Source organism: Hyperoodon ampullatus, assembly GCF_949752795.1.
Source record: "Hyperoodon ampullatus genome assembly, chromosome: 1".
NCBI lineage: Eukaryota > Metazoa > Chordata > Mammalia > Artiodactyla > Ziphiidae > Hyperoodon > Hyperoodon ampullatus.
In genome coordinates, this window is record NC_136914.1 from 36319613 (window position 1) to 36332764 (window position 13152).

A 13152-nucleotide genomic window follows, 5' to 3' on the forward strand; every position below is an offset into this window, starting at 1 on the left:
CTTGATGTACCCTGCATCTGTGGAATACCTGAATAAACAATGAGTCATCCCAAAATTGAGACAGTGGACTTTGGAAGCAACTGTAGACTTGGGGTTTGCTGTCTGCAACTGATTTGTTTCTGATTTTTAGGTTTATCTTACAATAGTTTTTAGTGCTTGTTATCATTGGTGGATTTATTTATTGGTTTGGTTGCTCTCTTCTTTTTTTAACATTATTATTTTCTATTTTAATAATTTAAAAAATTTATTATTTTTTTCTTTCTTTTATTCTCCCTTTTCTTCTGAGCTGTGTGGCTGACTGGGTCTTGGTGCTCCGGCCTGGTTCAGGCCTGAGCCTCTGAGGTGGGAGAGCTGATTTCAGGACACTGGACCACCAGAGACCTCCCAGCCCCACATGGTATCAATTGGCGAGAACTCTCCCAGAGATCTCCATTGTAACAGTAAGACGCAGCTCCACCCAATGGCCAGCAAGCTCCAGTGCTGGATGCCCCATGCCAATCAACTAGCAAGACAGGAACACAACCCCACCCATTAGCAGAGAGGCCGCCTAAAATCATACTAAGTTCACAGACACCCCAAACACACCACCGGACGTGGCCCTGCCCACCAGAAAGACAAGATCCAGCCCCACCCACCAGAACACAGACACCACTACCCTCCACCAGGAAGCCTACACAAGCCACTGAACCAACTTCACCCACTGGGGGCAGACACTAAAAAAAATGGGAACTACGAACGTGCAGCCTGTGAAAAGGAGACCCCAAACACTGTAAGTTAAACAAAATGAGAAGACAGAGAAATATGCAGCAGATGAAAGAGCAAGGTATAAACCCACCAGACCAAACAAATGAAGAGGAAATGGGCAGTCTACCTGAAAAACAATTCAGAGTAATGACAGTAAAGACGATCCAAAATCTTGGAAATAGAATAAACTACAAGAAATGTTTAACAAGGACCTAGAAGAACTAAAGAGCAAACAAACAATGATGAAAAAAAAAAAAAGGGGCTTCCCTGGTGGTGCAGTGGTTGAGAGTCCGCCTGCCGATGCAGGGGAGACGGGTTCGTGCCCCGGTCCGGGAAGATCCCACATGCCGCGGAGCGGCTGGGCCCGTGAACCATGGCCGCTGAGCCTGCGCATCCGGAGCCTGTGCTCCGCAACGGGAGAGGCCACAACAGTGAGAGGTCCGCGTGCCGCAAAAAAAACCCCCAAAAAATGTCTATAGCAAAACAGAAACAGACTCGTAGATATAGAAAACAAACCACTAGTCACCAGTGGGGAGATGGAAGTGGGGAGGGTCAAGATAGGGGTATGGGATTAAGAGATATAAACTACCATGTATAAAATAGATAAGCAACAAGGATATACTGTACAGCGCAGCGAATTACAGCCACTGTAACTTTTAATGGAGTATAAAATACTGAATCACTATGTTAAACACTGGAAGCTAATATAATATTGTAAATCAACTATAATTTTAAAAAAAGAAAAAAAGCACTGTTATAACATGTGCCATTTTTTGAAAGGTTAAGCAACCTTTATTTCTTTTTGGAAATCACAATTAATCAAAGGATTGGAATCCTTTCCATATTTGTTTCACAAGATTGGAAGACTCCTTCCTTTCTTCTTTTATCTTCTAAGTTTCACACTCTTTATGGGTCTCTGAAAGTTGTAAAAGGTTAAGACTGAATTTTATTCATTGGTTCTTGTATTAATTGTTAAATAATTCAGTATTAACTAATGCTCATTTCTAATTTTCTCTTAATAATCTTGTTCAGCAACGAAAAACACTGAAATTAGAATAAAAAGTCCTGTATTTGACCAATGGGCAAGTAATTTAACTTTTTAATCTTCAGTTACCTTATTTGGAAAAACATGTTTGCCAAGCTCTATTATGTCAAAACTCAATTCTCAACAGAGCACTAATTCAGGGCTACTTGGACAGACTGAAGGAGAATTTTGAAGAAAATATAAACTTGTCTATAAGCCAACTGGGAACACCTCTATGGGAAGGTGGGTTGGCCCCTCTGTAGTGGGCAGGTGGGAAGATGAGTGCCTGGAGGTTTAAACACAGACCCTACCCTGCACATGATGTTCATTTGGTACCCAATGTAAATTCATATTCTTTTCCATTAGAACCTAGGTAAAAATACATTTCAGGCTCTCATCCTTGAATAGATTATTATCCAGCTTATTTCGAAAGTTTATCTGGGAGAAATAATACCTAAAAATAATTAGGCATTATTATACTAGGAGACAGTCTAAAGAGTGGATTAGAGCATAGGCTCTGGAAACAGACATCCTGCATTCAAATCATGGCCCCAGCTTTTGCCAGCTCCATGACCTACTGTGCAACTCTACCTTTCTGTGTTTTGGCTTCTCATTTGTGAAAAGGAAGTAACATTAGTTCTGGCTCAACAGGACTGTTGTGGGGATTGAGAGAGAAACATAACGTGCTTAGAACAGTGTTTGGCACATCGTAAGCACTAAATAACTGTCAGTCAATGAGTACAACCGCTATGGACATGTTAATAACTGACCTATTTTAGGTACAGAGGTATTCTAACTTCAGTCCATGTAAGACCTTTGGTCATCAAAAAGCTATATAACAAGGTCTTAGTAACTTAGGTCTAAGTATAAACTGACTTTTTCTTTAATGGTATGCCCTCAGATATTTTAAGGATTAATACATTAAAAAATAGGAGATGAAAAAATCTTTCATTTGCTATGAGTATTTAAGATATTATAAAAGTAAAAAGATTTACTTTTGGACACAATTTTGCTTCCAAGAAAAATGTTCCTCTCTTGAAGAACTGGTATGTGTATTTCTATCAGAGAATGAGAATTATACAAAATAGCTTACTGATGTCTGACAGTTTTGACCTACAAAAACAACCGTTTCATATGGTTCAACTAATTTTCATGCCTTCATTTTTGCCTTGGCTCTCAGAAAAATGAGAACTAAACTTAAAGCTTCATCAAGTTTAACTATATTAATACCTGTGATCAGCATATTTGCTTCCTTCTCATCACGCTTCTGATTATTTCAACTTTAAGAATTTGAGGGTAAAACTTAAACATTTTTGGAGGAAAGTAGTATATACATAGTGATAATAATATTCTTTATACCCATGAAGGTTGTTAGAAAAATCAAATAATGTACATGAAAGTATTTTGTAACCTAAATTATAAAAATTGTGAACCCACTGACCTTCAAGTCATTGCACAAAGTTTTTTTCCTACAATTTTGTTTCTTCTTAGATTCTTTCTAAACTATTAATCTCAACATTTAAAGTCTTCAAATTCTTCCCAAAAGATTTATGATAAGACTCAAAGCTGGTCGCCATTTAGTTTTTAACCTTCACTCTGGCCCCAGCATACCGCCATACTGAGATTCTTACATCTCCCTGAATCTGTTATCTTCTCACATGTCTGCATGTCTTTGATCACACTATGCCCTTGGTCTGGAATACTTATCCACACCATTCTGACTGAATAAATACTCCTTTTATTTCAAGATTCAGTTGAAGCATCCCTCAGTTAAAACTCTTTTTAATCAAAATTATCTCCCACCTAAGCTACCTTAGCTCCCCAATTAGTGTCCTTATCTCGAATTTGTCATTTCTCTAGTTCATCAACATTAGTCGAAACTACAGGTCCCATCACATCACTGAGATGCTGAAAACCACAACTCTCTTCTGACTCCAATGTAAGGCCTAAAATCCTTGACATGGAATTGAAAGCTCTTTATTAGTAGGCCCATGACTATCTTACAAGGTACAAGAGAAAAATTATGATGGAAATGAGGGGAAAAACATTTTGAAAACCTACCGTTTTCTTTTAAGGGTACTTGGGATGAAGAATTTCCAGAACTATGCAAAGTCGTTCCTGTGGTATAAATTAAATTATTAGACAGTTTAAAAATGGTCAGATACTATATACAGAAGTAATTTCTTCTGATAAATTCATAAAAATCAACAAAACATTAAGACAGCAACAATTTCTTTTATTTACACTCAGAAAAATGTCTCCCCACAATGGGCTTTTTTTTTTTTTTTTTTTTTTTTTTTTACTACTTTTAATGTCCAAGTTAAGCAGATCAACTTGTTTTGCAGAATAAATTTAAACACAAATGTATTGTTTCTGACAATGACATTTTGATGTCATATATGAAATGATGAAACTAAAATGAGTTTTAAAAGTATCTGTTCAAATGTTAAAAGAAAGTTCAATATTCGATAAGAATGAAAATCAATCAAAAACAAATGCAGAAAATAATTTTTTTTATGGTTGAATTTTATTTTACTTGTGTTTTTCTATGGAATTCACTACTCTATATCTGATATGTGATGAATTTTTATGTAGAACAAAGCCTTCCTAATGAAAATAGCTTAGAATCTATAAGAGATCCCATTATATATGAATACGCTTTGAAAATTATTTTCTGAAAGATTAAATCAGTGTCTTTTTAGGCTATTTTCAATGCATAGGGTGACCTATAAGATGGAGTCTTGTCTTTCATCTGTTTAAAGATTTTTAACCAATTCAACTTAAATTGATGGTAGTATAATCTCTGAAAGCTGTGGAAACCTATATTAATAAAGTAATGTGACCTTCCATAAATACTTATCAATTATAGTATAGTTCTCTTTGACTCCATTTACTCCACATATCCCCAATCCAATTACAGGGTGAGAAAATACTTTTTAACTTTGTATAGTTATGATCACACTTAGTTCCAAGGGAGAGTTAATTAGTATTATTTAGTAAAATAACCATAGAAAAGGGTATCCTTGTTGACCACTTGTCTGCCCAGCTGTTTCCTATTCTGAGTAGTCATTCAGACCTATGTGCTTAAATGTCTACTTTTCTAAAAGATTGATTCCCATGCAGTTCACTTTTAAGATGCACAAAACAACAGGAATCCTTTTGTTTATCTTATAAGGTAGTGTGTATTTATAAACACAAACAACTTCTGTCTATACTTAAATAGTTCATAGGCCCCAGCTAGCTGGGAGAAATTGAGAAAACTTAAATCAACTAAGAATTTCTACCTAACAACCATAGCACATTTCATAAAACTATCTCTTTCTAGACACAATTCCATTCTGAAAGTACCCTAAATAAACTTTTCTTAAAAAAAATATAGCATTAGTGGAGTCTACTCTCACAGACTGTAAGGAAAATCCAAAGGAAGGCTATCCAAAGCCATGGCACCAGACTACCTGGGTTCCCTTGGTCAGAATGTCATGGCCTTTAACTGTGACCAAGTGAAAGCTAACAGTCTGTGCCATGAGGTAATCACTTGTTAAATCAATTTTTGATTTGACTTGGTACTTTTTAAGTAGCCTAAAATTTTATATTCACAAAAAGTTTTGGTAATTAGGACATACAACCAAAAATAATTTCCTGGTAATTAACACTGTCTCATTCACTTCATTATGAGCATGAGGTAAGGGAGAAAGAAGGTAAGCTTGTTTATGCTGACCTATAACATATGCTTGACCAGGGTCTTCAAAGGATGAGGAGTCTGATTCCTGTTTCCTCCTTTCAGGACTTCTGTTTAAACTTGCAACAGACTTTGAACTAAAGAGGGAAAAGGAAGGTGGGGGGGAAGTGTCAATGTAAAAAAGTATGATGAAAATAATAAATTGTCAAAACAGAAACAAGAGTAGGAAATGCAGAATTTACAAATATGTAGTTTGGGTTAGTTAAGTATGTTCTTACTTATTAAGTTTTGTTAATCCTGCCAAAGATTCCGTATCAGATCTCGCCATCTGGTGAAATGGTTTTCCTACCAACTCCGCAGTGGTTTGTGGTGGGGATTCCATGTTAACAATGACATTTTTCCGATGAGGATAGAGAGAGGCCTGACTCAGATCATGGTATGATTTACTCATTCCTCTAGGCTTTTCCTCCCAAGAAGCTTTGTCACTCTTCTCTTTTGCACTGTTTTGCAATGGCTGGTAAAGCGACAGCTCTGAGCAGGATAGCCTCTTCAGAATCTCAGCTTGAACTGACAGAGGTCGAACGGCAAGTTTGTTCAGGGTGCTGCTGGCCAGACTACCAGTGCTGATTGCTCGTCCCATATTAAATCCTCTAACGGACTCTGCTTGGAGATTCAGGCTCCTAAATGAAGCTTTCTCTACAAGGAAATAGGATTGCTTTACATGATGGAAACACCATAGAACCTTTTATGAGAACAGCTATTTTAATAAATAAAAAACAGCATGCAATTTTTAATCATTTTGATTGCCATCAGAAGTAGGTAGCTTTCAGAGTGGCAATCGAGGATTTTAAAAAGGAGGTTGGAAGATTCTGGTTTTCTTACCATCTCTCCATCCTTGTAGCTTTCTCACAGCCAGGGCCTGGTCAGAATTGCCTTATTTCATCTAGTGATTTTCCTGGATCTAATAATGTTTGGGCTTCATTCAGGCTTGCTGACCCCAATACAGTTTTCAGTTAGAAAGGAGAATGACATTTGACAGAGAAAATTTTATCACTAGTAGTGCCTCTGCTAAAATCCCATCAAACCAAGGATGGGGAGAGGGAGAGATAAAACCTGGATAGGCCAATATAGTGAGATCATGCCTGAAAAGAGCTGTGCAGAGGAGAGTTTTGCCCAGAGAAAAAGTTCTTATTATATTTTTAAAAGCTTATGGCAGATTGTGGTGATGTTTGCACAACTCTGTTAACAATGTGGATATACTAAAAATCATTGAATTGTGCACTTTAAGTGGGTAAATTGTATGGTATGTGAATTAGGTTTCAACAAAACTACTACTAAAAAACAAACAAACAAAAACAAAAACACAAAAACCCCAAACCGAAACAAAAGCCTTTCATGGCCAATTTTCTGTCAGTTCATTACTATGCCAATACCACCTCCCTACCTTGTGGACTTTTCCTGATTTAACTGAGGCCCAGGGGTCACAAGAGAACCACACATTACTTGTCTTTTTTGTTTCTGTTAATTAACATGATTAAGGAGCTGGGGTTCTTTTTATGCTTAAATTCCTTTCACTCCTAAATACATACCCAAAGTATTCTTGTAGGGGTCAAATTTAGAGATACCTTGTAACAAGTAATTGGCTATTATTTTGTGAGAACCAATGTCATGTCAGTATTGGAACATTTGAGGCTATAAACGAAAGCACTGCATCACAGAATTTTGGCATCAAAATCCTTTCATGTATATAAAGGACCAGAAGCACAGAATTTCAAATGGTTTGGTTGTTCATGCATTAGTAATCCACATCACAAGGCACCCCAATTGGTCTCCCCATGGAAAGTACCAATACAGCTTGACCACTATGTAAAACAGCTGTGAAAACTTGTTTTTTAAAAAGAGAATGTCAAATGTTGCTGATTTAGATCTTAAGATTCTGTTTCATTTATCTTCTAATTCCTAGGAGATTAATAATCAATATTTCATCTCAGGTGTAAACAGATAGGAAAACAATGCAACTCTTTCATATTCATGCATCAGAATGAAGTTTAAATAAACATGTCTCTTGAGGACACAGGGAGGGAAGGGGAAGCTGGGATGAAGTGAGAGAGTGGCATTGACATATATAACTACCAAGTGTAAAATGGATGGCTAGTGGGAAGCTGCTGCATAGCACAGGGAGATCAGTTCAACGCTTTGTGATGACCTAGAGGGGTGGGATAGGGAGGGTGGGAGGGAGGCTCAAGTGGGAGGGGGTATGGGGATATATGTATACATATAGCTGATTCACTCTGTTGTACAGCAGAAACTAACACAACACTGTAAAGCAATTATACTCCAATAAAGATTTAAAAAAAAATAAACATGTCTCATCACCAGGAAAATTCAACATTCTTTCTCTGAAGTAGAAGTGGACACCAAGTTAAAACATAACAATAAAAAAAAACTTTTGTTTTAAAATTCCCAGTATAATCTTTAGCTTCTAATAGAGTTTTTATGAGAGCAGATAACATTAATTCTATTTTCTTTTACTTTGAGAGCAGACTTTATTCAAGGACGCAAAAACTGAGTCTTAAACAGATTCAACTACTGGGAAATGCCTCTATACCCAAAAGTTTTCTTCACCCTAAAGGAAAATGTAGACCAAACTTTGGCAGGCATAGGGACCACCAGTTCAGCTTAAGTTATATCTGTTTTGTAAACATACCAAGGATTATGTTATTCAAATCCATTCATAGCTCATTCCTGGGTAGAACTTAAAGCGTTGCACATATCCATGGGATGGAATTATAAACCACCCACTTATCTACTGTCCTACTGCCTTTCACCTGGAAAGGACTCCAACATGGACCACCAGGATGGGAAAGGACATTAGAATGAACCTACATCCTATTACTAATGTTTCAAATTTGAACTCAAAGCCTTTGTTAGTTCCACACTCAGTCTGCAATCCACACTGTGCTGTTATTCAGTCTCTTGTACTTGTTTTGTATTTCCTTATACCATCAACTAAATTGTATGCTCTTTTGAGGAGAGGGGCTTCATTTATTTTTGTAACCCATAGCACCTAGCATGTAGCAAGTGCTCAGTAAATGATTATTAATCTTAACTTAATTCCATGCAAATTAGTTCTTTGGAAACTTATCAAATAGAAAGACTACTGGATTAGGAATTAAGAGATCAGGTTCTAGTCTCCTTTGACCTCTAACTATGAGGTTAAGTGAGACACTCTTTTCTCTGAACCTGTTTCCTCATCAGTAAAATTTTGGACTTAATGGCCTCTAAGGTTCTTTCTATCACCCACATCCTATGACTCTAAAGAAGCAACATACACTTGTGACCCCATCAACTTCCAATAGATAACACTGGTTATTTTCACTTGTCTAGTACAGACAGTTAAGTAGGCAGGTAGTTACTTCTAAGCTGCTTCCAAGCAGAAAATAATTCCTTTCAAGGCTTAACAAAATCAGGGAATAGATGTAGTAGATAACACCATCTTAAAGTCCTTTTACATATGAATTTAAGGATACATAGTTGAGTTCTTAGGGGGAAAACTGAAATATGTAGAACATTCCCACTTCATGGGTGAAGAAAATGAGACCTCAAAACGTCAGTTACTTTCCTAAGGTCATCCTACTACTACTATAACTAGTGGTAGTTGTGGTAAAACAATGTTGATGATGATGGTAATGAGGATAATGAATATTTATTCAATACTTATTTTGTGCCGGCACTTTTACATGTATGAATTCATTTCATCTTCACAATAACCTTATGATGTTGGTATTATCATTATGATAATCATTTTACCAGATGGGGAACTAAGGCAGAGAGTTTGAGTCGCCTGCCCACGGTTTCAGAGCTTGCAAGTAAGAGAGCGTGGTTTGAACACTGGCAGTCTTGCCACACAGTTCATGTTAACTACCACAATATATCATTGAAATGCTGAGGGTGGAAAGCTGGTTCATAGTTTTGTCTTCTGACTCTTCACTATAGCACCCTATACCACATCTATAATAATGTAACCTTCAATTTTTCAATTCTGACTTGAATAGAATATTAATCTAAGTAGGCATATCAATGGCTCTCATAAGTTTATTTTATTATACTTTTAAAAAAAATTTATTTATTTTATTTACTTATTTTTGGCTGCGTTGGGTCTTTGTTGCTGTGTGTAGGCTTTCTCTAGTTGCAGCGAGCGGGGGCTACTCTTCCTTGTGGTGCGCAGGCTTCTCATGGCAGTGGCTCCTCATTCTTTTTTTTTTTTTTTTAACATCTTCATTGGAGTACAATTGCTTTACAATGGTATGTTAGTTTCTGCTTTATAACAAAGTGAATCAGTTATACATATACATATATCCCCATATCTCTTCCCTCTTGCGTCTCCCTCCCTCCCACCCTCCCTATCCCATCCCTCTAGGTGGTCACAAAGCACAGAGCTGATCTCCCTGTGCTATGCGGCTGCTTCCCAGTAGCTATCTATTTTAAGTTTGGTAGTGTATATATGTCCATGCCACTCTCTCACTTCGTCCCAGCTTACCCTTCCCCCTCTCCGTATCCTCAAGTCCATTCTCTAGTAGGTCTGTGTCTTTATTCCCGTCTTGCCCCTAGGTTCTTCATGACCATTTTTTTGTTTTGTTTTTTAGATTCCATATAAATGTGTTGACATACGGTATTTGTTTTTCTCTTTCTGACTTACTTCATTCCGTATATTTCACTATACTTTGAAAATATATAAGAGCATACAAATTTTTTAGCAGAGCAAGCAGGGAAAGAAATGGAATAATGAGATTACAGCAACAGTTATCATATTGTAGCATGCATAAAATCACTACTGAGGAAAAGCTGTTAAAATGCAGATTCCAGGGACCCAATGCCCAAAGACTGTGATTCACTAAGTGTCACATAGGTTTCTGGAACCTTCATTTTTAATCAGTATACAGACCCTACCATCTTGATTCTGAAAGGCTGAGAAACGTTTATTCATAGGTTGCCATCACCCCAGTCTGATTCTACATGAGAAGTTTCGGATAAAGAACTCATAGGGCTCTGCTGCACAGAGTCATCAGTGCCATTACATTTAATTTTTTAATCAAATTCTTGATTAAAAAAGTGTTTCACTGAAGTCTATAAGAATTTAATATGCAGAACTAGACTTTCTACAACTTTAATCTCTACATGTGGTCTTGCAGAGTAAGCTTTAAATATTTCAGTTCTGATTGAGATTTTCTTCAGAGCTAAATTGGTTTCTTCTGTTGGTTCCTTTTCAAAAGGAACTGAAAGTGCTCTCCTGAGCACTAATATTGGTACTATGGTTACTCACATCAGTCTCAGAACAGGGACGTGACCAAGTAAAACTGAAATCTGTCACCCCCAAAACTGTTATGGTTCATGACTTCCCCATTCTGGGTGCAGAGCCCCCCACCTTGTTTCCCATGTTCTTTCCATTATCTGGAAAGCCCTTCCATTTATCGTCAAGATACTTAATTATTTTTGTCCTGAAAATTCCAATTCAAGTGCCATCACTCACATACTCTATCCTCTGATCTCCTTTTCCTCCTGTAGTGTATATCAGAGACTGTACAATATAACCTGTTATTGAAACCTTACCCTCTATTGTGTATTACTGTTTCATGTTTGTTGGTCTTATCTCCCAGTGTGTAAGTTTACTATGGGTAGAGAATGTGTCTGAAACTTGTACAATATTTACATCAGCTAGCCTAACAATCAGCACAAAATAGTTCAACAGGTACTCCCTGACGGATGAGGGGTGCTGTTTTCAAAATAAACATGAAGTTGACATCTCAGCTTCATTTATGACACCTTTATGAACTTGACTTAGTCATTTAACATCTACATACCTTGTCATTTTCATCCTAAAAGTGGAAGTTCTTTTAAAGTTTGTGGCAAAAATCGTGCATCTACCCTGGAGTCATCTGACACAGTTTGCTTCTCCTTACCGATATTCTGGGCATCTTGGTTGCTCTGTCTTGCTCTCATTTGCAGCTGGAACTTATGCTGGGAAGAGCAGAGGTGCAGCAGGTACTGGCATATCTTACTGTTGTCTGTCTGGAAGGCGTGTTTTATTCCATCTGATGTATTCTGCAATGTGATTTTCTTTTTCTACAATATTAATCAAGGGTATTTAAAATTAGGATATTTTCCTATCGCTTCATTGCATGACCAAATTTTAGAAACAATGAGTAAGTACAGATATTATTTTTACTCACATTATTAGGCATGAATACTCATTGACCTATATCTAATATAAATATAGAAAAATATAGCTCTGTATTGTTAGAAATTTAGGAAATAAATGAAATTAAAATTATTTGCCACTTTTAGAAATTATAGCCTAAATCAGATTGTACAGACTGTATACCGGCCACCAGCAAGGGAAACAGTTTCCTTTAAAGATTACTGATATTTTGGGCTTCCCCGGTGGCGCAGTGGTTGAGAGTCTGCCTGCCGATGCAGAGGACACGGGTTCGTGTCCCGGTCCGGGAAGGTCCCACATGCCGTGGAGTAGCTGGGCCCGTGAGCTATGGCCGCTAAGCCTGCACGTCCGGAGCACAGGGAGAGGCCACAGCAGTGAAAGGCGCATGTACCACAAAAAAAAAAAAAAGAAAAAAAAAGATTACTGATATTTTGAGTTTACTGCAATGTTTACAAACACCAAAACTATTTAAAAAAGAAATTACAAGAAATATATGTTCTACCGCCTTAGACAAAGAAAATGAAGTTCAACAAAAACTGATATTAATATGCAATAATAAGCACTGTGATTCAATCAAGAAAAATCTTGGTGGCATGAAGGCTGGGATGGAAGATGTGGGAAGTTAAGGAAAATGTTGGAATGCAGAAACACCGGATAACATAACTGCTGGGCTGAGAGATGAAACACATCAATATTTAGAGACAGTGATTCTTGCCAAATTCTGGGAAAGGAAAAGAATCATCAATCAGTTTTATCTCCCTGTTTCTTAAAAATGAATGTTTCATATGTAAGAGGACATCCTGAAATATTGCGACCTATGTGGTAAGGCTTGCAGTGATCCATATGCCTTAAGAGACTAGCATTCAACATGTCAGGGATCTAAGACTAATGTCTCTGGAGAATTGCTCAAGCCCAGCTAGATTCTACTGTAGCTCTTGGCTTCTCTACTGTACAAATTATTTCCTCTATATCATGTCCCTTGTCTTGCTGTCAAATGCAGGAATAGGCTCAGACAAGTCAAATTTCGTAGACTCACAAAAGATATGATAACAGAGTATTACTCAAACTTCAATCATGCAGGTGCCATCTTCATAATTCCTGGTCTTAAAAACAAAATAAGACTATTAAATTCTTGCTAGATGTTGTTACCAATGAAATCTTGGGGACCCTGTTCTCTCTTTCTTAAGAAAAGGAAATCAGCAAGTATTAGAGAGGAGTTAAAGCTATAGCAGCACCAAACTAGTATCCTGACTACCAGTAGCATTCCTGGTAACTCTTCAAATAATTGGGGAATTTTTCTCCTAACAAACACTGCACTTAACCACTATCAAGTAATTCCCAAGGATGTTGAACTCCACAGTTGTAAAGCTGTACAGGTTTGAAACAGATCATAAGGATAATTGATCCTAAGTGTTAACTTATGGACTGGACAAGAAATGTGCCTAAGGAAATTCAGTTGTAAGAGATGAGAAGGGCGAAGGGTAACTT

At 37.1% G+C, this 13152-nt stretch overlaps 1 protein-coding gene across 2 annotated transcripts in view; it reads right to left on the bottom strand.

Annotated features, from left to right (window-relative positions):
• The window catches only part of PTPN13 (protein tyrosine phosphatase non-receptor type 13), a gene marked incomplete at its 5' end in the record, with an annotated part of 165821 nt that overhangs the window by 66623 nt on the left and 86046 nt on the right, over nt 1–13152 (bottom strand). For both annotated transcript variants that reach the window (XM_079712031.1, XM_079712030.1), the window contains 4 exons: nt 3830–3886; nt 5487–5584; nt 5726–6143; nt 11408–11570. In XM_079712031.1, coding sequence (XP_079568157.1) covers nt 3830–3886; nt 5487–5584; nt 5726–6143; nt 11408–11570 — 736 coding nt within the window. The remainder of the gene's footprint in view (nt 1–3829; nt 3887–5486; nt 5585–5725; nt 6144–11407; nt 11571–13152) is intronic.